The sequence below is a fragment of the Larus michahellis genome, chromosome 11 (assembly GCF_964199755.1).
Source record: "Larus michahellis chromosome 11, bLarMic1.1, whole genome shotgun sequence".
NCBI classification, from domain to species: domain Eukaryota; kingdom Metazoa; phylum Chordata; class Aves; order Charadriiformes; family Laridae; genus Larus; species Larus michahellis.
In genome coordinates this window covers 10,008,693-10,034,354 of record NC_133906.1, presented here as the reverse complement: position 1 = coordinate 10,034,354, position 25,662 = coordinate 10,008,693, and the positions used below count along the sequence as shown (strand labels likewise).

At 58.5% G+C, this 25,662-nt stretch overlaps 1 protein-coding gene across 2 annotated transcripts; it reads left to right on the top strand.

The window, feature by feature from the left end:
• Positions 1–9,230: 9,230 nt before the first annotated feature.
• On the top strand, positions 9,231–22,525 carry ARHGEF37 (Rho guanine nucleotide exchange factor 37). Of its 2 annotated transcripts, XM_074603973.1 has the most exons (14): positions 9,231–9,321; positions 9,396–9,439; positions 11,515–11,732; positions 12,146–12,269; positions 12,670–12,817; positions 13,682–13,881; positions 14,461–14,591; positions 15,175–15,279; positions 17,178–17,288; positions 18,464–18,793; positions 19,748–19,876; positions 20,239–20,437; positions 20,875–21,047; positions 21,445–22,525. In XM_074603973.1, the coding sequence occupies exons 3-14, from the start codon at positions 11,529–11,531 to the stop codon at positions 21,652–21,654; spliced, it is 2,064 nt and encodes a 687-aa protein (XP_074460074.1). In that variant the 5' UTR covers positions 9,231–9,321; positions 9,396–9,439; positions 11,515–11,528; the 3' UTR covers positions 21,655–22,525. The 2 variants fall into 2 exon arrangements, with proteins under 2 accessions (XP_074460074.1, XP_074460075.1); XM_074603974.1 differs by having other exon boundaries at positions 9,300–9,439; positions 20,242–20,437.
• The last annotated feature ends 3,137 nt before the right edge of the window (positions 22,526–25,662 follow it).

Genomic DNA, 25,662 nt, shown 5'->3' with positions numbered 1-25,662 from the left:
CAGGAGGTGACAGTGTTCCTCTCTCCTGTGTCCGCTGCTGGCTGAAAGGTGGCCAATGCATCCAGAGCATCCTTTGGATGCTGCAGCATGAACTGCAGCAGCAATACATTAACTCAAAACAGGCACCGCGTCCTGTCTGGGAGCTCTCTGCCAGCCACTGCGCTGGATATCCCCAGCATCTCTGTGCTGCTGTACTGGGACGGTTTGTCATGGCGGGTTGGGATGGGAGCTACAAAAAGGATCATTCCCCGCAAAGTGTCCTGTTCACTTCCAGAGGGTCAGGTAGCTGCCAGCGTGATCCATGCTGCGACTGGTGTGTTCGGTCTCTGGAGCACAGGAAGGCCTGTCAGTCACCTTTTTGAAAAATTATCCTGAAAAAAAATGTTTCTAAAAATAGGAATTTCTCCTCGTTTCACCTCTGCTGGACCCTCTCCCAAACAACAGACGGACCAGAGTCAGATCTTCCCGTCAAAGCCAGTGGAGTCACATCTCCGTAACCAGCAGCTGGTACCCAGCTGCAGAGAACTGGTGCATTGCAGGGAACTCCGAGCACATGACAGCGTCTCTCTGCGTGCCCTTGCTGTGAGGTTTGTTTTATCACCCAGGAGAACTGGAGATGAAGTTCAGAAACGGACTGAATTCAGCAGGGCTGCCTGGGTATCACAGCAACTGCATCATATCGTCAGACCACGTGGCAGCAAGCAAACAGAAGACACTGGAGTCAGCTGCTGTGTCCAAATCACCAACTCCTGACACCTCTGAGCTGAATAAAACACAAGCATTAAGTGGCACAGGGGAGACGTGCATGCAGACGTATGGGCTGGTGACAGAGGCAGGACTGAGTCCTAGCGAAAGAACTTTTTTAAAACGATTTTTTGTGATCGGAACATCTGTTGTGGTTTCCATGAATTCCCAGAGTCTTTTCCCCTCCTCGGTCTCAAGGACATCACCAGGCGGCTGTTGGCAGCAAAGTACTTGCTTTCATTGGGCTGTATGCTGCCTGAAAATCCAGAGGAGACCAGGCAGAGGGATGCTCCCTGTGGTGAGCCATTCCAAAAAGTTCTTCAAGAAAAGTAGTGAACTTCAGTTGATTATTATCACCTATTCTCCTAAACCCAAAGGGAATGGGAGCATCTCGTGGCGGCGCGGCTGGTCTGGCACACAGCAGAGGTCGGGCTGAGCTCCCCGTGTGGGGCAGCCTCCCTGCAGAACCTGCGGCTGGAACAACCTGCACTCCCCTTGGGCGGGGAAGTGGTGTGCCATGTTCCCGGGGAGCTGCCCAGGCTGTGGCTTCTTCTCAGAACAGCGGTTTGGCAAAACGTAAGAGCCGTGCGACAGCTCATCTAGGCCAATATCCTGGCTCCAGCTGTGGCCCGCAGCAGATGTTTACGAGGCACGGAGTAAGGGCACAGCAAGACTTCCTGAGAATAGTCCCCGAGCTCCCACCAGTCCTTCAGCCTTAAGGAAGAGATGGTGGTTCTTTGTATTTAATAACCCAAAGGATTTTTCTTCCATGAATTCATCCAGTTCCTGTTTAAATGCTTTGCATCTGTCACATCCTGTGGCGAGGAGCTCCACGGTTTAACTATACATTGCACCAAGAACCACTTCCTTTTCCTTGTTTTAAACTTCCCTCCAGGTAGTTTCGTTTGGAGCTTGTACTCCTGTACTGGAAGAAATGGTGAGTAATTACCCCTCCACACCTTCACGTGCCTCCCAAGACGGTGCAGATCTGTATCACACCCCTCTCTGTCACCCCTTTTCCTGGCCATGGAGCCATTCCTCACACAGAGGCTGCTCCAGAGCTTGGGTCATTCCTGCTTCCCTTCTCTGAGCATCTTCCATATCCCTCTGGAGACAGAGGCAAAGGGGAGAGCCTCCTGAGTGTGGGCACATCACCGGCTTATGCAGTGTCAATGCTTCCTTTCTTGACCTCTGTTTCTTTCCTACTCACTTTTAACATCCAATTTTTGCTTTCTCTGCTCCAGACATTTTGGAAACACCATTTAGCACTACTTCCAAGATGTCCTTCCTGGGAGGAGACGCAGCAGTCAGAGACCATCACTGGGCTACCAACATTAGAGCTGGGTTTTGTGTGTTTGCTCTGCCTTTGCCTGAGTTTCTTTGGCTGCCTTACCGTCCCACTGCTCGGGGAGAGGGACCCGGCAGCTCCTTGCAGCCTGCCCTTGTCCGCTCTGCTCTGAAGAGCTCAGTGCTGTTGGCAAACGTGGTCACTTTGCTACCCCTGCCCTATTTCAGATCATTTCTGGACACACTCAATGGTTCTCCATGGGTAACATCCCTTCCCTGTGAAAACAGACCCTTTACTTCAGTCCTGTAACAACTGGTCTGACTAACAGGTCTTTCCTCTCTCTCTCCCATTCAGCCTTTGGTGGGAGGCCTGGCCGGACATCTTGCTAGACACCCCAGCAGACCACATGAGCCAGATTTGCTTCCCTGCATCCTTGCTGGACGGCCCCATGATCCCCCCTGGCCGAGAGGAGGACCCAAGGCTTGGCAGAGCGGTCTCTAACTGGCTGGTGGCTCTCCACCATCATGGCCTGGGGAGGAGACCTGCAGCTGGGGCGTAGGCTGATGAGTCAAGGCAGGTGGAAGAGCTGGAGCTGGCATCTCATCTACACACATTAATAATGGAGACGTACTTCTGATGCTGCAGTCATCTTGTGGCTGGAGGGAAGGAGATGAAGTAATGGCTGCTGACGCACAGGGGAGCTCTGCTTTCAGCTGGAGCAACTGATGGGCACAGCACACCCAGCCAGGTGCTGCTGCTTTGGCAGGAAGCCCCACATTGCTGGGGCCGCGGTAACCCAAAAGGAGAGGGGGTCCTGAGCTGTACGGGACCCTGGAGCCTGGGCAGGTGGTGCACCTGGGGCTCCGGGCCATCATTTTATATTCCATGGCATTAGCTGCTGGGTTTTTTCCACAGCAAACTGCTCCCCAGTAAAACATCCTCCTTGCTAAGATGTGAGTAGAGGAGGACATGTGGGCAACACCGTGAGGTGGTCATAGAATCATAGAATGGTTTGGGTTTGAAGGGACCTTAAAGATCATCTTGTTCCAACCGCCCTGCCATGGGCAGGGACGCCTCCCACTAGACCAGGTTGCTCAAAGCCCCATCCAGTCTGGCCTTGAACACCTCCAGGGATGGGGCAGCCACAGCTTCTCTGGGCAACCTGTTCCAGTGTCCAGATGCACCACCCTGCAGCATCTCTGCTGTTGATGGGGCTCCAGGGAACCCCCTCCTTCCACCTCAGCCTCTTTTCTCCCCTTCTGGGTTTGTTTGGCCACATCTCTGTCTTCTCAGCCTTGGCATGTGGCAGCCCCACCAGCACTGTCCTGCCAGGGATCTGCAGTCAGACCTCCACGGATGCCAGGCAGCTGCCCACCCCCAGCTCTCCACAGCCCCCCGTGGAGATGCCTGTTTCTCACTGCTTGGTTATTTATCTGCTCACAAAATAAAGGGGGAGGCCAGGCTTTAGGCTGCTCTCCTGAAAAGGCTCTTGGCCATGAGCTTCCCCGGCCCATTGCACAAAGTTCGGGGGCTGCCCACCCCTGCCCTCCTTCCTGGCAGTGCGTGGAGCTGGTGGCCTACTGCAAGGTGTCCTTACTATGCTGTGAGACACAGCACACCGGCTGAGGTTCCTGGGCTGGGTTTTTGCCTTCAGTAGTGAAACAAGCACACGATGATCCTTCTCAAGGGGGCAGCTCTTACGCTTGCCTGTGGCGGAGACACAAGCCCTGTCAAGGCAGAGGCACTCCCAGTTGCGTCAGTGGAACAAGGGATGGAGAACTTGCACACAGACTGGCTTGGCAGCTTCAAAGGGCTGCTCTTGCCTCCTTCCCACCCTTCGTTTCTCTCTCAAGCAAGAGAAGTCAGCTCCTGCAACATCTCCTGCGCAGGCAGCAGCTCCTTCAGCGACTCCAGAATAACCACTCATGCAGGAATTTGCCTGGAGGAGAGGGTGCTGGTGGGACTGATCCCAGAGGAGAAGGTGAATCTCGAGGGGATGCACCTCTGCTTATCTTCTCGCGCCCTCACCTTGCACAGGAGAGCAACTGCACCCCGGGAGAGGGTACCAGCAGTGGGGTGCCTCGGTGCCCGGGTGCGTGGGTGGCCCAGGGCGACAGTGTGGTGTGCCGCTGGGAGGAGGCGGTGGTCACGTGGAGCTCCAGCTCTGCGGGTGGGTGGTTGTAACGACTTGGCAGGAGCAGAAACTGTACAAAGTCAGGCAGGGACAAGCTGTTGGTTTGATCGGTGGAAATGACTAATCGGCATAAACCACCAGAATTTTCTAAAGTCTTGTTACTTTTCTCATGTCTCATGGCCTCCTCACTTCAGGCAGAAGGTGATCGGTGGGATGGTGTGCCCATGCCCTGTGGGATGCTTTGGGCAAGGAGTGTTGTTGGTGGCACTGCCCCGTGATCGGATGTCAGTGGCCCCAGCTAGGGCTGGACTGGCCTGGAGACATTTGTCCTTCCTCCCAGAGCTACAAGGTGCTGCAGACACCCCCATCCCTCCCTGGCACCCCTCCCCAGATGCCCATGGACCATGCACACCTCTGTGTGCTGCTCAGCCGTGGCTTTCCAGGCCAGGGCAGGGCAGAGGCAGGGACTAAGTGCCTGTCCTGCTCATAGGTTTGGAGACACCAGCCCCGAGGAAGGGCCTGGTGTGTGCGTCCTTGATGGGCAGGGCTGGGAGACCTTGCAGACCACAGCCCTTACGAAATAACCAGTTTGATAACTGGGGAATTGTGCTCTCCAGCAAACTGTTATCCTTCATCAGCAGAGATACCAGCAGAAAAAGAGTCACCAGCATCCCTGCATTAATGGGAGGAAGAAAAGAATTAATATCAGTACTACTTGGTTTGTCAAGCAAGAGATGGCAGAGGGCTCCCAGCAGAGCACTGGTCCCCAGGGAGCAGGCATCGCTGTCTGGGCAGAAAGGCAGATGCCTCCGCTTTCAGTGCCTTCAAACCAGTGTCTGGCTTTCTCCTTGAGCTGTTCTCACCATCAACAGCTGACAACAGGAACATGGGCCAGATGGGTGAAAGGCCCAGAGTCACCAGCCCTAGGACAGGAATGGAGATCTCAGGGCTAGAAAAGCAATGCAAGGCAGCAGGGACTCGGTGGGGAGAGAAAAGGACCACAGAAGCTGGTGGACATGAAGCTTCAAGCACTAAAATGTGGTGCTGTAGCCTCAGAGAGGCCAAGAGGGGCTGAAGCCTCCCCCACGAAGGAGTTCTGCCTAGGGCCCATAAATAACCCTCTTAGAAATAAAAAGCTGACTCTTAATTTATTCCGCTTGGATCAAATTCTGTCTGCTTATTTTTAGGCTCTGCTCTGTCTCGTGGTGCAGGCATTGCCCCCCCAGCCATGGGGCCAGAGTCGGCAGCTCCTTCCAGATCGCTGGAGCTAATACAACTTCTGCTTGCTCAGGAGCGGGCCCTCGGCACAGCCCCAGTGAAGTACGCGGACGGGATTGTCCCGAGCAGGGAAGCACAGCCCTCCTTCCCTCCCACGGAGGATTTAAACACAGGTTACGTTAGCTGGGGAGGGAAGAAGGAAGAGATAGGAATGACATCTATGTGGTTTTTCAGGACTTGCCCGTGCTGATGGCCAGCTCAGCAGAATGAAGACCTTTCATTTCACGGTCTTTTTCCTCCTTCACCTAGCTCCTTAGCTCAACTTTTTCTGCTTTGCACAACACACACAAGCAATGGTGTTGGAGGCAAAGTCCGCTTCCTAGACCTGCCACGTGGGAGGAAGTTTTGCGATTAGGATGCACCTGCAAACACATTCTTGAGCTGCTTTTTTTCCCCCCATGTTTTCATTTCCACCATGAATGGCCAATAGCGGCATGTGGTCACGAAGTCCTTTCAAGACGGGAAAGAAGTCCAAAGAACAGTAATAATGGAAAATATTAAATAGAGGAAATGTAACTTTCCTGTGCAAACCTGCTGCTCAGAGAGGAACCCCCGCCTGCTGTTGTTAGGCATAGCCTGAGCTGTGCTTTGCATGGCTGGAAGTTGTGTTTATTTTCTGAGCAAGCCCTCTCTAACTCAAAGCTTGTCTGGTGTGTTCCCAGAGAGCCCCCTGATGGCTTTAGCTTTCATCCAAATAGTCTGAGCTTTCAGGTTTTGAGTAGCTGGGAATATCCCTGTCGACAGCAAAGGACTTTCCAGGAGCCAGCAGAAGTTCGGGGTGAGATGTAGGGGGGCAATAACCACCTCCTTGGCTGAGATGGCATCTTCTCCCTGGTGGCTGCTGCACACACGCTGGGGAGCTGCGTGCTCCTGCCTGAGCTTGGCTCTTGCTGCAGAGACCTGGCAGCCTCCCACCCTGCAAACCTGCCTCTCGCTGATGCTTTTACCATGGTGCCTATTTTGAGCCAGAGCCCAGCACCATCAAGCAGGTGTTTCTCCAGCCGCTGGTCTGGGCCTGTGCGCATCACAAGGAGTGTCACGGGGGCACCTTGTCCCACCAGCACCTTGGGGTTGGTTTTTTTCTTAAATACTGCCCAAATAGAGGTAGCAAAGTGCTCCTGCCATGGCAGTGGGTATGAAGAGGGCCGGGTGGTGCCATGGAGGTGGCTCACCCTTGCTCTGCGAGAAGCATCCTGCAAAAACAGTTTTGCAATGAGGTTATACAAAGCTGGCTCTGTTGCTGGAGAAGGCAGTCCTGCCTCCCTGCCACCCTCCGCAGCAGCTGCGGGGTCCCACACACAGTCCCACACGCAGTCCCACACCCTGCCACTGCTTGCCAGGTTTCGTGTTGGCAGGGCGGAGTGCTGGCTGCCCACAAGGGTGCCGATGCCGAGAGTGCCAGGGGACAGCCCACCCCGCTGGGACCCTTTAGCTTGGCTTAACCTGAGCACACCACCTCACCCTGGGACACAGACATTGTGCTCGACCAGCCAGCGCCTATTTGCTTTTCCCTTGTAAGGGGAGCCAGGCCAGGGCAGCCAGCCCGCTCTCATGCCTCCCCAGGGAGCCCTGGAGTGGTGACAGCGCTGTGACACTGCTCCAGGTCCCCAAGCCACCCAGGTGGAGCCGCAGCAGCCCCAGCCCCATGGCTGGATGGGAGGAGTGTGGGGCATGGCATGGCACAGCAGGAAGGAAACGGCTTGCATGGGGGGAAGGAGGCATCAGCCGCTCCCCACAGGGCTCCCCAGAGAGGCCATCCTGCAAGGAACTTGCTGGGGCCAGGTTACACAGCATCTGAAAAAACAGACTGGAATGGGAAATATGCCCAAGGCAACACCCATGGCGTGAGCCAGCCAGGGCGGAGCGGGTGGCCGGGGATGCCACCCTGCTGTGCTGGCTCCAGCGGGGCAAGGATGCCATCTGAGGCGGGAGAGCTGCCCTGCCGGGACTCCTCAGCAGCCGCAGGAGTGTGGTTCCTGCCCCGGTGTGATCAGCCACAAGATGCTGATGGGAGCAAAGCGGCGCTGACATCCCTCGAGGTGCCATGGCGTTGCTGGACGCAGCGGTAAGAGCACCTGCCCAAGGATGGAGCTGGAGAACTCCTGACATCGCTGCGATGCCAGCCCGAAGGCTGCCCAGACAGGCGTTCCACTGCTTCAGAAAGCACCTGGGCAAGGACTGAATCCCTTGCTGCCACCTGCAAGGGAGGAAGGACAACATCTTGTCCCCAAGGCCACAGCCAGGTAAAGCCCTTGCTGCCCAGCCATGTGTGGGTCTCTCCTGTGGCCACATATCTCTCCCTAAGCCCGTACAGTGGGGGCCAGTCTGGGAACTGTTCTTGTGGGGTGGGGCTTTACCCTGGCCACCCACGCAGCCAGGGGACATCACTGCATGTTGGCTTCTCCCCAAAACACCTGCCTGGCATTAATGCTTCTGCTTCTTCTCAACCCTGGCTCCTCCTGCTGTGTTGCTGCCCAGCTTATTCACCCACAAACTCTCCTGTGCCCTGCAGCATCCCCCCAGCACAGGGACAAGGGAAGATGGTCTCATGCTCTTGGCTCAGGGCCCCCAGCACAGCCCCATGAGCTGTATCCAGCATCTCCACAGGCAGGATGGGATGCAGGCAGGGAAGGCAGCAGGGCAGGCTGGCCTTCCTGGCACCAGCACTGTGTGGGAGCCAGTGGGGCAGATGTGTGCGGGCCCCCATGCTGCCCTGCCCAGCCCACATCAGCCCCCGCATGTGAGCAGAAATGGACCCAGAGGGAAGGACTACACTGGAGAGCTCGTCCTGGACCATCACTGCCTGTGACCTGTATGAGTCACTGAAAGACTCAGAGTCCTTTTTACTGTGCCACTTTTTGGACGCTGTGGGTCAGCCTGGAAAAACCCAGGTGTCACCGTCCCCTCCCTGTGGCCAGGCTGAGGACGAGTGGCCAGCTGCGGGAGCTGGCTGCAGACCAGCCTCTCTCTTCTCAATAGCTTGTTTATAAGGATGCAAACACCTCATAAGTGAAAAAACAACCTCACGCCAAATAGCCACTGGCTCGCAATGGCCCAACCTGTGCAACCACTTCCTCGCTTATATATTTTCAATTCTGTTTGCTCAGAACCCTTTTCCGCTGCTGAGCAGCTGGCAAGCGATGGCAGAGCAGAGGGGCATGCGGCCAGGGGGATGCCTGCCTGTGGGATAATGCGGGGAGAAGCCTGTGCGTCCATGGATGGGCTGTAGGAGCACCAGGGCACCAAGCTAGTGCTGAGGCGGCAACGCGCTGGAGCCATAGCAAGGCCATAAAAAGACCCAGAGGACTTGCCTGTGTTTATCTCCAGCAGGAGCGAGCCGGTGAGTCTCCTGCTCTCCATCCGGAGCTGCTGCCCGGCACAGGCCACCAGGACACCGGGGGCTGCCACACTGCTGGCTGCGCAGCACCAGGATTTCAGGATGGATAAGTGCAAAAGGTGGTGGCGGGGCGGGGGGAGCTGCGGCTGCGATGTCGGGCGCTAATACAGACCCAGGTACGGCGCTTGGCGCCCAGCTGCTTTTGCAGATGAGAGAGATGAGAGTATCCCCCCTCCTCCCCCCGCCATCGCCGCTGCGGCGACTCCCCCGGCTCGCTTTCCCCAAGCTCCTCTCCCGGCCGGGTTCGGCCGCCGGCGGAGGCGGTGAACATGGGCTACCAGCCCGCCTGGCCGCTTGCCAGCCTCCCCGCCGCCGTCGTCGCCGCCGCCGCCGCCGGGCTTGCGCAGCGAGCGCCGCGCTGCTCGTCCCACCGCGGCCGGGCCCCGCGGCGGGCGGACGGCGGGCACCGTGCTCCGGTTACCGTCACCCGGCGCCGCGGGCTCACTCCACGCCCTGGGCTGGGGCCCTCCTGCCCGCCCCGGCCGTGCCAGCCCGGCTGCGGCGCCGCGGGTTTATCATTAACTCCCCGCAGGCAGCGGGAGAGCGGCGGCCGCAGCCGGGCACGGCTCCCCGGCGCCAGCCCCGGCCTCCTCCGCAGGTAAGAGCCGGAGCAGCGGGTTTCGGGGCGTGGAGGTGACGGGGCGGCGGGGGGAGCAGGGAGATGGCAGGGCCGTGCCGGAGCCTGTCCCTCGGGGCGGAGGGTGGGAGCTGTGGGGCTGGAGCCGGGGTGCCAGGGGGGCCGCGGCATCCCCTGGGTGCGGGTCCCTGTGTGCTGGCTGGGGACGCTGCCTGGTCCCCGCTTTACGGGCAGGGATGCTCGGAGCCACTGAGGCGGCGGTGACATGTCAAAGGCGGGCAGCTGCCTGGGAGGAGAGCTGGGAAATGAAACCTGCTCTCGCTCTCTCCGTCTGGTCCAGCGCTGTCCAGAAATGCTTCTTTTTGGTTTTGCACAATTCCCTTGTTCCTCTGATGTTTCAGGCCGGAGGGTGGGGGAGGGAAAGAGGTTTCCCCAGCTTGGGGGCACCCCCAAAAGCAGCTGCGTGCTCTGGGGGATGCTAGTGCAAGGACCAGTGACACCCAGCACCTGCATGCCCCGGAGCTGCAGGACAGCTCTCCAGGGCTCAGCAGATGTCTCAGATCATGGCTTTCCACCTGCCTCCACTGCAGCCCTTCCTCTGAGTCAGAATTTTGCTGTGACCCCCAGGCAGAGGACGCTGGGCTTGTCCAACAGTCCTTGACGGGAATCCCTCTGCCTGGACACCTTGGAGGCACCCAAAGGGGCGCAGGAAAGCGTCCCCTACTCCCCGTGTCCCAAAGTAGCCAATGCCATGCCACAGACAGGGGTGGCAGCCAAATCCGCAGAGGGCAGGGATGACAGCTGGCACAGTAACGTGCCCCTGTAAGGCAGGCAGAGGTCCCATACCTTGTCACAGGCATTTGCTTGCTATGCCAAGCCCAGCTCTCCTCCAGCGCAGCAGTGGGCATGTGCCAAGGAGGGGATATTCACCCTGCCCGGCGCTCACAACTTCGTCACCCGCTTGTCAGCTGGACCCTTCCCCAGCAGAGGCGCGGGTTGTCCTGCCAGCCCCTCTCCCTGCTCCCACCGCGGGCGCCTGGGGCTGCAGCCTCTGAAGCGGGCGCCTGGCATGCTATGCTGCACTCCGGCTGACAGTCAGGCGTGGAGGTTGGCACTGGTTGGGCAGGCGGCAGAGGGCAGATGCAGAACTGTCCTCCCTGTGCCGCTGCTTGTGCCATCTTGCTTTTATCCTGCCGAGCCACCTCCGCCTTGCCTTCGCTCCTCGCCTCCTCCACAGCCTCCGTGAGCAGGCTGCCTGGCAGCATCCCTCCCCCCGGCTGGGATCTGGATCCAGCCGAGCTGTGCGCTGCGCTGGCGTGGGCTGTGCCCTGTCTCTCTCTCAAGGCCTCCTGCCTGCGACGGAGCACTATCTGCAATGATTTGGGAGGTGCTCCATCCTCCTCGGCATCAGTTAGAGCAGAGGGTGTTCCCTGAGAAGGAAATGACATGAATCAGCTCCAATTTTTCACACTCTCCACAGGCAGAGAGGAGAAGGGAACGGGTTGTGCTGGGCAGGGCACGGTCATTGCGCACTGGGGGCTGCGAGTGTCTCTGACAGAGGCGCCACCAGCTTCGCCCACTTCTCTCTCCCATCCCTGTGACTTTTAAACCAGCTCTCCCTGTCACAGAAACATCTCTTGTTCAAGCGCTACAAGAACACCCTTTGTACTTTGAATAGGACTCTTGAACGCAAGGCAACGCGCCGGGCGCTGACAGCCAAGGCAGGGAGGGCCACAGGCAAACCCCACTCTGCTTTCAGGGACCAGCCCCTGCGCGGTCCCGGTGCGGGGTGAGTGCTGACCTGCTTGCGGCTGGGGCTCCCCTTGCCTGCACCCTGGCCTTGCGCGCAGCCATTGGGCACGTGTGCGTGGCAAGTCCCTGCCTGCCACACGTGGGTGTCTGCCCTCCACTGTCAGCCTGCTCCTGGCTTGCGGTGCTTTATGGTTTTGTGGTTCTGGAGTGTCATCCACACCTTGCTTGTAAATGCAGATGGGTTGAGAGTCCCTGGGGATGTGTCCCTGGCACAGGAGAGGGAGCACGGGCCCCGGGGCTGCCCTTGCCACAGCCTGTCCCTAACTCCCTGCCACAACCTGCAGAGTGTCACACCAAGATGGCGAGCACCCACGGGACAGAGCCCGATGCTGAGGATGCAGCCGAGACTGAAGAGGCCATCTACGAGGAGGTGATGCCCTGCGACAGGATGGAGCTGAGCCAGCGGCTGGCCGTGGAGGAGCTCATCACCACTGAGGCCAGCTATGTCCACAACATCCAGCTCTGTGTGTCAGACATCCGGGCACACCTCCAGAAGAAGCAGGTGAGAGGGGGCATGTCCCCCCGCCCCAGGCCTAGGGACCATAGGGTGAATCTGTTGAGATCTGCAAGATGCTCAAATCACTGCAGGGAGGTCACCTTCCAGCCTCCTGGGCTTCCCTCAATCAGCCAAGGTCTTGGGTTGGTTGGACATTGGATCTGACCCAGTACAGCTGTCCTACAGCTGTAACCCTGATTCTGTAACGTGAAAAGGCCTCGTTGCCCTGCTTGGGAGCACAGCCGGGTCTCAGCATCCCCAATGCCTCCTGAAACAGAGCATCGCTCCAGCTCCTCGGATGTCGCGTGGGGCAGCTGGAAGGACACAAGTGCTCAGAAGGGTGTGAGTGCCTGCAGAACACAGGGTCCTCCTCTGTCTGATGTATTTGGCTTATCCTGGGGCATCTTTGTTCCCTTCAGCTACCTGAACTTGACCTGGAAGGACTCTTCTCTAACACTGACGACATCCTCCACATCTCCAGACGGTTTCTGAAGGGTCTGGAGGCCACAGCCACCCAGGAGCAGGAGCAGCTGCTCTGCATCAGTAAGTGGTGCAGTGCCGAGAACTGACCCATGCCCACCCATGCCTTTGCTGGTGCTGGCAGTGCCACCGCACAGTGCTGTGCCCGGGTGCAGCTCCCAGCCCACCTGCCCTGACACCTCCTGCACCTCGGCTCCAGGGAGTGCTGCTGCCGGTGCATTGCCATCCACAGGCAGCCACCCATGTGGACCCCACAGGGACAAGGCAGACCTGCCCAGCCTGCAGAAAGTGATGAGGGGGCAGCATCAGGCCCAGCTTAGCAGATGTGCCCGGGGTGCAGAGCACTGCCCTGGAACGTTTGGCTCTGCCAGCTTCACCCTTCAGCAGGCTGGGGAGAAACCTCTGCCTTTCTCTGAGGCCATAGGAAAGGACCATCCTTGCCAGCCTCACTCTCCTTCCCCAGGCGCCCTATTCCAGGAGTTCAAGGAGGAGATGGAGACTGTCTACAAGATCTACTGTGCCAGCTACGAGCATGCCCTCCTGCTGGTGGAGAGCTACCGCAAGGACCCCAGGCTGCAGGAGGAGATCTTGGAGACCCTGAATGCAACAGTGTAGGTACCTGCTGCTGAGCCCACCACCTCCCTCTCCCTGTTTTACCTTTTGGCCTTGCCCTTCTTCTCTCTGGACAAGCTATGCATGGATACATGCCACCATGCTGAGTCTAGTATGACGGCCATCACCTTTGTGGCATTGCCTGGTGTAGTCCCTAACAGCCTGTCCTGCATCCTTGAGGCCATTTGTCAAAGGGGCACTACAGGTTGGTGGTCTTTTATGGTGGACCCCAAAACAAGGGTTGGGGTGGCACCCGCAGCTGCCGCCAGCTCCACAACCGCCATTGAGGGCACATGTTCCCCAGCCTGACCAGAGAGACGGGTTGGCCCCGAGGGACCTGCCAAACCCTTCCTGAACTACAGGGGGGGTCGCACTGTCGGAGCCAGGAGTAGCAGGAGCGGCAGTGGAGCAGTTGCTGAGATTTGCTGCTCTCTTTCAGGGCACAGGCTGCGTGACTCCCAAAGGGGAGTCCTGCCTGCAGCCTGCCTGCGCTTTGCCCACACCCTCCCTCCCCATTCCCCCCGGAGCAAGCGCTGATCCGGTGCCTCCCAGCCAGACAAGCGCAGCACTGTTCAGGGAGGCAGGGCACCCGCCCGGGGCTGGCACTGCCTTCGGGGATGGCGGGGACAGTGTCCCCCTGCCAGCGGTCCCGGGGGGGTGGCCCCACAGCTGTCAGGGAGCAGGGGTTTACAGCCAGAAATCCCCCACGGCTGCAGGGCAGAGCTTGCCTGCATCTCCAAGGGAACAAAGCTCCCCTGAAGCTGGAAAGGGGCTGCTTTCTCCCCAAGATGCTCACGGCAAAGCCGGGAGGAGCAGCAGGGCAGCCCTCCACGCTGACCTTGAGCGATTCCCCTCTCCATCAGGCCTCACACAGGCGCGTCGGACCTCAGCTTCTTCCTGGTGATGCCGGTGCAGAGGGTCACCAAATACCCGCTGCTGCTGGGGAAGATCCTGGAGAACACCCCCACCAGTGCCAACGCTTACCCGGCCCTGCAGGCAGCCGTCCGCGCCATGGCCCAGGTCAACGCCAACATCAACGAGTACAAACGGCGCAGAGAAGTAGGTGAGCGGGCAGGGGCCACGGTGCAGGCACGGGGCACGGCATCTGGGAAGCCCCAGCCCAACCTCAGTCGTCTCCCCTTGGTGTTGCACTAATTCCTGCTTAAATCAGTTCAAAGCTCTCCTACCCTCCACCTGTCCCACCTGGTGGGGCCACAGACTCATGCCGGCAGCTCCTGGCACTGCTCTGGTCCTGCAAATGCCACTCTGGGCAAGACCTGAAGGCTGCAGGAGCAGGGTGGCATGGGCAGGGGGAGGGGGGAGTGCGGGTTGCTGAGCACAAAACCAGTCTGTCTGCATTCCTGGATCTGGGGAATGGGGAGGAACAGTCCTGCCCTTGGGATAGGAGAAATCAAGCTCCCCACAAACAGAAGCTTGCTCTTTTTGGTTTTCGTAGTACTTTCCCCGGGGCTGCCCTTCTCTGATGTGGCTTGTGCTTATCCTGTTGATCACGACTTGTCAGCTCCGGGCCTGGGTGCTGCTCACCCTTGTTGCCCACTAATGCTGCTGAGGATGCTGCCCTGACGTTTCCTCTTCTGATCTTTCTTTCCCTCCCATCTTGTGTGCCCCCTGCCCGAGACAGCGACCAAATACAACAAGGCCGAGCACCTGACGCTGCGGGACCGCTTTGCGCGCCTCAACACCCACTCCATCGCCAAGAAGACCACGCGGCTGAGCCGGCTCTTCATGCACGAGGCCGGCATCGTGGCCAAGGTGGGCAGCCCGCACCCTACTGCCTGCACCCACGGACCCGCTGCTTCTCCTTGGGTCATTTCTGGGGTTTTCCACTGCCTCCTGAGACACCTCATCAGTGGGAAGGGGAGAGCGGAGCCGAGGTGGCATGGCCAATGCTGACACCCAGTGGCCTGTGCTGTCACATGAGCCACAGTCCCATTTTCGAGCAGCCTAAGGGTGGCTCCTTGTCCCACCCGCCAAGGACCAGTGGGATAGGAGGGATGCAGGTACACACCTCACTCCCTGCCTCAGAGCGCTGCAGGAGAACACTTTGACCCCCAAAGGACCCACAGGCACCCCACTGAAAGCAAAGACACCCCAGCGTTCCCCAGCACCACAACCACACCGAAAGCCCTGTTTCCTCATGCATCCCAAGCACCTGAGATTTTGACCTGAGATTTTTTCAGATTCCTGGAGCCTCTCAGGGTCTCCCCCGGCTGTCCCCAGCACCGTGAGCATCAGGCAGGTGCCTGGCTGCTTTTTATGTTAGCACCCAGCGAAGGGCACCTGAGGCATTGCCTGGCCTGCCCGTGCTGGGGATAAGCTGCCTCTTGCCTCGCAGACGGAGGACAAGGAGTACGATGACCTGGAGGAGAAGTTCCAGTGCGTGGTATCCAGCGTGGCCGTGCTGAAGGAGAATGTGGCATCCTACCTGGGCCATTTAGAGGTAAAACCCTAGCCACTTGCAGGGGGTTGTCCCCATCCAGGCATCAGGACCTGTTTCTTGGGGTTGCAGAATACTTTCAACTATGGAAACCAGTGTCAGTTGGGGATGCTCAGTGACTTGCATCTCTCAGCCAAAGTCATTGTGCTGGGGGCTTGCACAACATCCAACGATTGCTCAGATACAGCGAAGTTTAAAACAAAGTCAAGGCTTCGTTGACACAGTCTGAGCTGGGTGTCATTTAGGAATAATTGGTCCTTAAACTGGTCGTTATTTCAAGGCATTAAATAGCTGGGAAGGCTAAGTGTTGCTCAGCCTGGGAATTCTTGCATAACAGGTATAAGGCAGAAGCGTTCCCAAATCAGGGAAACAACAAACTTCCCTTCTGAAATGACCCAGCGGGGTAGCTGCTGTGATTTTCTCGTGGAAATCCCTTGGGGCATCTGAGGGAAATGAAAGTATGAGCAATGGCAAAATCCCCAGACGCTGTATTATCAGAAAAGTCTCAGGAAATAACAGAGGGTTCAGAAAGCAGCAATTCAAGGGCTGGAGAGACCTTGTAATGAAAATACTGACAAGGGCTCCCCATCTAGGATTGGGAGGGAGGAAAAGGGGACAGAAAGACTCCTTGTAGCCCAAGGAGGGGGTAAAATGCAATTAGAACAGAAAAAAACGACTGTCACAGTGAGACATGGCATCAGCTAGGGGGACAAGGTATGACCGTCCTCTGAGACATCGAGTGCTCTTGGGGACCTGCCTGGCACTGCCCCTCAGTGAGCTGCATCTCTGTAAGCCAGCTTCTTGGCTTCAGCCAGGACATCAAGTGGCTGCAAATAGGCTGGGCAGCCTAGATCACGAGCTGTGGTGTGGAGTCATGCTGGGGTTTGGGTGTAGCTTCAGAGGAACTGCTGGTGGGGGAAGGTGGGGCTGCATGCATGCCCCGTCTGTCTCCCTCTGAAAGCTTCTCAGAGACGTCCTGAGGAGCCGATGAAGACATGTTCTCATAGGGCAGAGACAGCCACTCTTTATGCTGTCTGGCAGTTCCCTCTTGTGCATCTGTCTCTACCAGTGCCTCCACCACAAGGAGAGGCAAATCTTGGTGCATGCAAGATCACCACAGCCACCTCTGCTTGTGTAAGAGCCCCTGTAAGGTTGAGGAAAAGCACACAAGTCTCAGCTGCCACCTTCTGCTCAAAGGGTCAACCCCTTTCCCATTTTATGTTTCCATCTCCAGTCCTTCCTGAGGCAAGGAGAGGCCTCCAAAACACAACCACAGGCAAAGAGATCTAGGACAGAGATCAGGGCACTCAGAGGCCAGGCTTCTCTTGGCACCAGCAGCAGGCTGGGGCTCAGGGAGCTCAGTGCTCCCTTCTCTAGGTCTAGAGGTTGTGGGTCAACATCTGCCACCAGGCAGGAAGGAAGCTGCTGCCCACAGAGTTAACATTAAAGCAAAGCCTCTCAAAGCAGAAGAGGGTCTCCACCCAAACCATCTTTCTGCCACTTTCCTCTCCCACCAGTCTCACTCTCCATGCAGAGGTAGGGGGAAGATTTTGTACACAAATGCAAGAAACTCCATGGAGCTACTGGAGCACCAAACCCAAGAGTCAGAGCACCAGAAAACATCAAGCTGGGGCAGGCTGCCTGGGGCCACAGGGCAGCCCTTGGCCACCTTGCAGGGGTAGGAGTGCTTTTGCAAGCTGGTGCATGATCCCTGCTCAGAGGGAGAGGTTTGTTAACATTGAAGCGAGCTCCGCAACTTGCAGACGAGAGTAGCCCAGAGCATCAGTCCCGCTAGGCTGCTAGCACAGAGCGCCCAGACTGAGACACGGCATGTCTTTGAGAACATAGGGATAGGTTACAGATGGGTAACAGGTCAGGTCTGATGGCTTTCTCTCTTCCAGGCTTTCCTGTTGCCTACCCCACACAAGCGTGAGCTGCAGATCGACGAGGGACCCGCCCAGCAGTACTGCCGCTTCGCAGAATACCTCCATTGCACTGTTTTCCCAGAGTTTGTGAGTGCTCCTTCCCTGTAGATCTCCTTCAACCACGCATTGCTCACACCAGTAGGGCCTGGCTGCTCCCCCAAGGCAGGGCAGCTAAGAGTTGAGGGGGACCTCAGAAAAGGCAGTGTCCTCACCAACAGGCACAGTCCCCTGAACATTGCAGGCAGAGCCAGGGGTCAGTAACAGGATCCATCAGCAGTCCCAGACACGTGAAGTGAGGAACCAGCTCCAGGGTCCATCCAGGAAAGAAGAGGAGGTAGGGCTAGGGACATGGCTACAACACAGCTCTAAAGCCCATCCAGGGCTGGAGACAAGCTGCAATGTCTATCTGATGGGTTCATCCAGGAGTGAGCTACCTGCAGCAGAGGTCCAAGATCCACCCAGGAGACAGAGGTAGAAACCACCATACCCACAGTGATATTCAGGCAGCAGCTGAAGGCCCTTAAATGGGCTGCGGGCAGGGGTGTGGGTGGAGGCCCCAGGTGAGGCTGATTTGGGCCATTAAAGCCTATTTTGTGCCTTCAGGGCCCTGACATGTTCATGGCCAGCCATGGAGGCAGGGCTGCGGCAGAGCACAGGATGGTGGGAAACACAATGTACTGTTTATTTGACCCACACAGGTGTTTGGCCCCAAACCTCAGTCCAACCTACCCATACCTTGTGAGCCACCCATCTGTCTCCTTCCACCACCAGGACTCCCGCTTGGGTGGTGGCTGCTACCGTAAACGCAGTCAGGGAGGTTTTCTGAGCAGTAAAGAATGTGGCAGGGCAGCCTGAACCCCACACCTGGATGCTGGCATCCCCAGGGAGCACCAGCACAGGGAGGGTTAACCATGCAGACCCTGGGCTGAGGGCCTCCGTCCAACCAGGACATTGGGATCTGCATGGGACAGTCACTGCAACACCCTCCTTGGCCCATGGGACCTTGCACGTAAGGGTCCTACCCAATCATTTGCGTGGAGCACAAGTTTTGAATCATGGCATGCGTGACTGCTCTCTGCCAAGGGTATGCTTTGGTTGGCATCCTGTGTGCCTTCAGGGAAGGATGCCTCAGACGCTCCTCACTCCACGCAAGCCCCTCAACAGGTCCCTGAGCCTTTTCTCCTGTGTAAGATGGTGCCCCATGCAGACAGCTGGGCCTGTGGGGGCAGCTCATGTGGAGATTGGGTACTTTCGCTCCACAGAAGCGGCGACTGGACAGGCTGGTCTGCCAGCCCCTCTGCAGCCTCTCAGACATGCTGGTGGGGCCACAACAGCTGGTCAAGAAGCGCCTGGACAAGCTGCTGGACTATGAGGAGATCCAGGAGCGGAAGAGTGAGATGGGCAGCGTGACATACGACGAGCAGGCAGCCATGAACACCTACCTTGCCATCAATGCCCTGCTTGTGGCCGAGCTCCCGCAGTTCAACCAAGTGGCTCTGCAGATCCTGGGGCAGATACTGTGCTCCCTCTGCACCCTGCAACGGGACTTGGCTGCCCAGGTCCTGCACCAGGCAGAAAAGGCGCTAGAGCAGGTGAGAGTGACCCCGTGGTGTGTGTGCCCAAACCGTCCACGTGCTGAGGCGGACCTGTCTTCTTCAGGCTTGGAACATCATTTGGATGTTGGGGCACTGAAGGTTTGCTGTATCCCAAGCCTGCTCTTGCAGACACACAGCTCCCTGCCTAGCATTTGTAGGCGATCTCTCCTCCCCTTCAGCTAGGGAAAGCTAAATTTTCTCTTTTCCACTGCCAGGAAGTGTCCTGCTCTCTCTTTGAGGACACCACTGGTAAATTATTGATGTGCTGCCTGAGAGATCAGTGTTAACTCGGAGCTCCTGAGGGCTCTGTGCTGGGAAGGCGAGGAGGAGGACAGCTTCTGGCCTGAGAAACGAGCATCCCTAGAACCTCCATCCCCTGGGAGATATCTCCCAGGACTCCCTCACTGCACAGCACTCTGAGCCTGACATTTGCAAACATGGTGGGTCAGGCCAGTCCAGAGTCCTGGGGCAGGGCATGGCTCCGGCCTGACCCACGAACAGGATGAGAACAAGATGCAACCACTGGACGTATCCTCTCAGGCGCTGCTCGTACATACCTAGGCATGAGGGTGGATTCCCCTTGCTCAGTCTGGGATGCTTACATGCGGACATCTACCCCAGAGCTACATCCACCTGTCTCCCTTTTTAGTCAGGTGAGACGGACTGTGGGCTTGGGGCAGGACAGCAGGACCCAGGGACTGCTGCCATGGGCTGGGTACAGCCCAAGAGCCGCACGTGTGACTGCCCTGGGCAGGGCAGGGGGCTTAAAGCCAGAGAGCAGCGGCTCTCCTTGCCAAGGGGAACCACATCCTAGATGCAAAGTTCATCTTAAGTGACAAGGTCTGTTATCTTGCTTTCTCACCTCTTTTCTTCCTGCTCCTTTTGTTTGACCCTACCCACAGCTCTTCCCCTCCCCAGGGCCTACTCTGATCTCAGGGTCTGTCTTCACAGATGCCCCACGGTCGCATGCCTCTGCCCGGTTTCTGGAAGATGGTGGATGACACCTTGAAGCAGTCTGACGCTCAGCTCCATGCCTTCTGCCAGACGTTCGAGACAGTCACACCAAGCCCTGTGGCACAGGTAGGAGCTGGGAAGGGGGTGTCTCAGGCCAGCTGGATGAAGAGGTAGGATTGTGGCTTACCAGAGTAGAACATCTCCTTGGGAAAGTTGGCTCAGAAAGTGGCATGGGGGCTTGCCACAGCTACAGTATTTCCCCCAAGCCCCTGACAGCAGCTGAGTGGGAGTAACCAGGGAGGAAACAGTCTCAGCTCTTCTGGTTCTGGACATTCATCCCCAAACCATGAGGCAGAGCAGATAGTGTAAAGGAGTTTCTCCTCTAACCTCTCACTGGGATGTGATCCTGCAGAAAGGAGAACACGTGTACATGGAGGACCTCAGTCTCCTGTGTGTCCCATCGTGTTCCTGTGTCTTTTGCTCCCCACCAGCCTCTGAACCCTGCCGAGGAGCGGAAGGTCCTTTCCCTTGTGAGCAAGCACGGCCCAGACAAACTTTACCAAGTGACGAGCAACATCAGTGGCAGCAAAGACTTGGACCTGACCTTGCAAAGGGGACAGATTGTAGCTCTGCTGCAAAGTATGGACACGAAAGGGAACACGAGCAGATGGCTGGTGGATGCTGGAGGTACTGTGAGCGCTACGGGGAGCTTCTCCTCGCCTTGGCACCAGGGTCAGGACACAAACCCAAACCACTTCCTCACCTTGGATGAAACAGCGGGCCATTGCCTCCCGGGTCCTCCCTTCCAGGGTTTGCTCAGCCCAAACCCACCTCTGCTTTGCCAGCTGCGCCCATAGCCATTAGCTGTAAAGTTCAGGTTTCCCCATGGGGGAGCACTCGTGGCTCATCATGGCTGGCAAAGAGAATCCCATGCACACAGAAACATCTTGAAACCCCTTTTTAGGGGGTTTTGCTGCTGGATATCCCCTAGTGATGGATCAGTTTGAACAGGGCTGCTGTGCCATGCCAGGCAACAGCCAAGTTGTCATTCCTCTCTCCTCCAATCAGTCCTACATGTGCCAGGCAGCATGGCCCCATGACCTGTGTGTGTGCGTGTCCTCCAGGTCCTCGAGGGTTTGTGCCTGCTGGAAAACTCCGGCCCTATTGCCCGGTACAAAGCCAGCAGACCGGGATGCAGATGCCAGCCCTGGAGAGTGGCACAGAGAGAAGGCGACATTCGTACGCAACACCTGAAGCTCCCAGGCCCCAGGTGGCCACCTTCACCCCAGCTTTCCAGGTGAGAGAGGGGGACACCCCCCAGGGCCATTCCTAGCAACCCCACCAGCTCCATGCTACCCCTTGTGTGTGCAGCGTGTGGGTGGGAAGGTGGACCTGCTTTTCCAGCACACATGTGATCATACCTGTGCAGCCATGTGCCTCGCAGGGGAGTGTCACAGCCCCTGACCGAGTGCCCTGCGAGGCTGGTGTCTGCCTTGCTGGGACCTGGGGTGGACAAAGCAAGAGAACTGTGCTTAGTGGGGTCCCCGATGTCCCTCCATAGATGGCAGTACTGCAGTGCCCTCTTGGAATCCACCTCCGTGTCCCCTCTAGGTCCTGCCCTGCCATGTGTTCTTTCCCCCTTTGATCCTCGTGTCCAGCAAGGGCTTCCTCCCTCCTTCCCCTGCCTTTCCCAGGTGGTCGCCGGCTTCTCCTTCGCAGCCAGGAGTCCGCAGGAGGTGAGCCTCCAGGCAGGGCAGCCCGTGGTGGTGCTGGAGCCACACGACAAGAAAGGGAGCAAGGAGTGGAGCCTGGTGGATGTGAACGGCCAGAGGGGCTACGTGCCTTCCAGCTACCTGGTGACCGTCCCTGTGCAGGAGCCCATGGGCTGGAGCTTGCCTGTGTGAGCATGGCCAGCCCGGCACCCAAGGGCACAGGTTTCATCAGATGAGAGCCGTCCTCTTGGCACCCTGAAGACTCACTACGGGAGATGCTGGAGGAGAGCGGCTGTGGTGGCCCCGGGCCAGGGAGGCGGTGGGAAGCGTCTGGCAGAATACGGCCCGGGAGATGCGGGTGCGAGGGACGGCAGTCTGGAGGCACGTTTTAATGGGTAGGTGTGAGGGTGCCATGTCCCATAGGTATTTGCACAAAGGAAAGGAGCACGAGTGAGTGAGGGCAGGTGGCTGCGGTTTTCCAGGGATTTGCTGAAATCCATGTCAGTAACAAAAGTGTTCCTAGGGGTGACAAGACAGCATTGTCCCCAGGTTAGATCAGAACCAAGCTGCAAAGGGTGCAGTGCTGCAGAGGGGGTCTTCAGCCTGGCATGCAGCATCTCAGGCTCTTGGGAAGAGGCTCTCAGAGGAATCGCTGGTTTGAGTGCAGAGATTGAGGTGGAGCACCACGGAGACATGTCTCCCTGTTCCTCACCGGGGTGTCACTCCTGCCTGGGTGCCCACTGTGGTGTGCCATTGCGGTTCCTTCAGCAGCACAGCCTTCACATCCTGCTAAAGGGCACATCAATGCCAGCCTGCACCCGGCTGCAGCATCAATGATGGGAGGGTGCCAGGCTGAGTGTGGTGGTCAGGGTCCTCCCCAGCCCTCCTGGCCACCCAGCACCGCTCCTGGCCTCAGTTTCCCCCCGCAGCACCACGGGGCTGATGCTACTGACCCCTTTCATAGAATCATAGAATCGCCTGGGTTGGAAGGGACCTTTCAGATCATTGAGTCCAACCATCAACCTAACTCTTGACAGAAACCATGACTAAACCATATCTCTAAGCGCTATGTCTACCCGTCTTTTAAATACCTCCAGGGATGGTGCCTCAACCACTTCCCTGGGCAGCCTGTGCCAATGCTTAATAACCCTTTTCGTGTAAAAGTTTTTCTGAATATCCAGTCTAAACCTCTCCTGGCGCGGCTTGAGGCCGTTTCCTCTTGTCCTATCGCCTGTCACTTGGGAGAAGAGACCGACCCCCACCTCTGGACACCCTCCTTTGGGCAGTTGTACACTTTGAGCTCTGGTGACGAGAAGCGCTCTGCGCGCCACCGATGCTGTGTCGCGTCACTGGTGCGCTGACATTACAATACATGGCAGTGTCTCGCTGCCCCTCCCGTGCCGACGGGCTCCCCCCCGTGCCGTGGGCTGCGCGGTGGCCGTGGCAGCGCGGCCGCGAGGTGGCAGAGCCGCCCCACATGCCGCGGCCGGGCGCTGGGAGCGCTGGTTTTGGTGGGGGGCTGGCAGGCTGCGGAGGGGTTTCGCTGCTGGGATGGAGTGTCCCTGTCCTTGGGAGACGTGGGGACAGCCCGAGGTGGCAGGGCTGGCGGTGCCGGGGCAGCGGCTGATGGCCGGCTGTGCACCGCTTCCCTCCCAGCCGGTGCTGCTCGGGGCTGGGGACGGAGAGCACAGCTCCTGGGGGGCTCAGGGCACGCTGTCCCCCTTGCCGACCCACACAAATCTCCAGTGGTTTGACACACGCCTGCTGTCTAGAAGCACATGCCCCGTGGAAGAGGTTTTGGGGAGAACCAACCTGTGTCGGTCGGTCCCTGACCTAAGGCTTGGTTTGGGGACAGAGACAGCACTCCCTCCCACCACTGCCTGAGGCATCACAGCTCTGTGCCTCAGTTTCCCCATGGTTTGCTCTGATGCTGTGCTGTTTCGAGATGCTGTTGGGGCTCAGGGCAGGGAGCTGTGCTCATGAGAGCACTGACACAGTGTCAGAGGGAAATTCGGGAGCTCCCGGCTGCAGCCCTCAGGGACTGGCACCGTGCTCCCTCCACGGGAGAGCTCTGCCCACGGTGCCATGCTGCCCACCCCTCGCCCACCACGGGCAGCAGAGCGCAGAGGCACCCGCCGGTGCAGCAGCCTGGCGTCGTCCCGGCTGCCCTGGGCACCTGCCGCTTCCCACATCAAAAAGGTGTGATGGCCGGGCTGGCGAGCGCTGGCACGCCGGCTCCTGCACCCTGCCCGGCAGGGAGGCAGCACGCTCGGCCGCCCACGGGCTCCCCGCAGGACGTGCTTTGGCGGCACGGTGACTGGGTGCGGGTTCCCACAGTGCTGCCCCGCAGCCACACTGGGCAGGGGGGCAGAGGTGGCATGTCTGCACCCAAGCTTGCACTGTGTGGGGAGGGACAGGGTAGGTGCCAGGCAGGTGGGGACAGGCCCCAGATGCTGCTCTGCTTTCGCTGTGCACCCCACACGTGGGACCAGGTGCCTGGTTTGGGGCAGAGCTGCCTGTGGGGCTCACCCTCCGTTGTACCTGCAGGGTCCTGGGGCTTTATCTGTGGGGCGACTTGGGGCTTGCTACCTCCACCCAGGTGCCATTGAAAGCCCTGAGCAAATGCTCACTGACACAAAACCTGGGAGGGGACGGCAGCACCGGAGCTGGGGACATTGCCTGGGGATGCGCCCAGCCTGCGGAAAAGCCGATGGGCTCCTCGGGACGGGAAAGCAGGCAGGCTGGGGGCAGGGAGTGCTACTGCACGGGCACTGTATTTCTGAGCCTTGCCCACCAAGCCCTGGCCCCACCGCGGCAGGGCTCACACCTCCAGCTCATTGCTGATGGCTTCTCTGGATTTTTCTGTTCCTAATCAAATCACATCAGGTTGGATTTCCCTCCCGAGCCACCTTCCTGCCGGCTCAGCAGGGCACAGATGCAATCAGCCACGCACCAGCACAGGCAGTGGCAAGAATCAGCAGCTCGGGCAGGTCCTGCTCCATAGCCTGAGGGTGCCCAGGACCCTTCGGAGAGTGAAAGGTGGCAGCAGGACAAGGAGCATTGAGAAACTGCTGCTGCCTGTGCCCTGATCTGCCCGTTGGAAGGAGACCAGGGGCAGGCAGGACTTGATAGGCAGCTTACAAAACCAGTTGGGCTTTCTCCGTCACGCTCATCAGGACTCAGGATTTCTTGTGCTCTGAAATAACAGCTCCTCTTTCCCCCTGCTCCAGGCACCGCCGGTGCTGCCTGTGTGCCAGTGCCAGCCAGAAGCAGCTCTTTGTCCTGCCTGCAGCCAGCACGGGGGGTGCAGGCTGTTGCGAGATGTCCTAGACCCCCGCTGCCTCTCCTGGGTCCCCACTCCATCCACCAAACGTCCATCCACCAGCACTTGACAGGGTTGACAGGCATGAAGGGCAAGGTGGAAACAGCCCACCAGGAGATGTACATGAGCCACACACCAGTGCTCTGCAGGCAGTGGCAGCGAACTGGGGACATGCTGCTCGTGTCAGACGCTGGCTGGCTGCCCCCTGCACGCAGTTGTGCTCCAAGCTGGATCCAGCCGAGGCACCAAGAGGCTCCTTCATATGGTGCTGAGCAAGCCAGGACCAGCACCCTGCCCAGCAGTGGTGGCACTGGTGCCCTGCCTGCCCCGAGATCCCAGCGGTGCCTGGAGTGCAGTGTGGACACCCCCACTAGGAAGAGGAGAATTAGCTCGTGTGACTCTCTCTGGACCTGAAGGGATGAGCTGGGCACGGCAGTACCCACCAGTCCTGCTGCCGACAACCATGGCCATGGGACCTTCCCACGGGGTCTATCCTCAAGATAGTACTTGGCTGCAGGACACGGGGTGCTGACATCCTTCACCTCTCCCATGATTTCACCCACGCTTGTTGCACCTGCTGCTGCCCCGAGCCTGGAAGTGCCCCTCGGAGCCACCAGAGGGTACGGGACTCTTCCAGCCTAAACATGAGGGGGAATAAAGGGCACAAGTGTGCCTTTAAATAGCCCGGCGAGGACAGGCTCTCCCAGGAGGAATGCTCTGGCTGGCCTGGCGGAACGTGCTCGTGGCCAGGGGCACAAGGCGACAGCCGGGCAGGGGCGGCTCCTCGCCAGGAGGTCAGGTGAAGGTTACACATCGCCCCGGCCGGGTGCCGCTGTGCCGTGCCTTGTCACTGCAGGAGCGAGGGCCGTGCAAGGGGG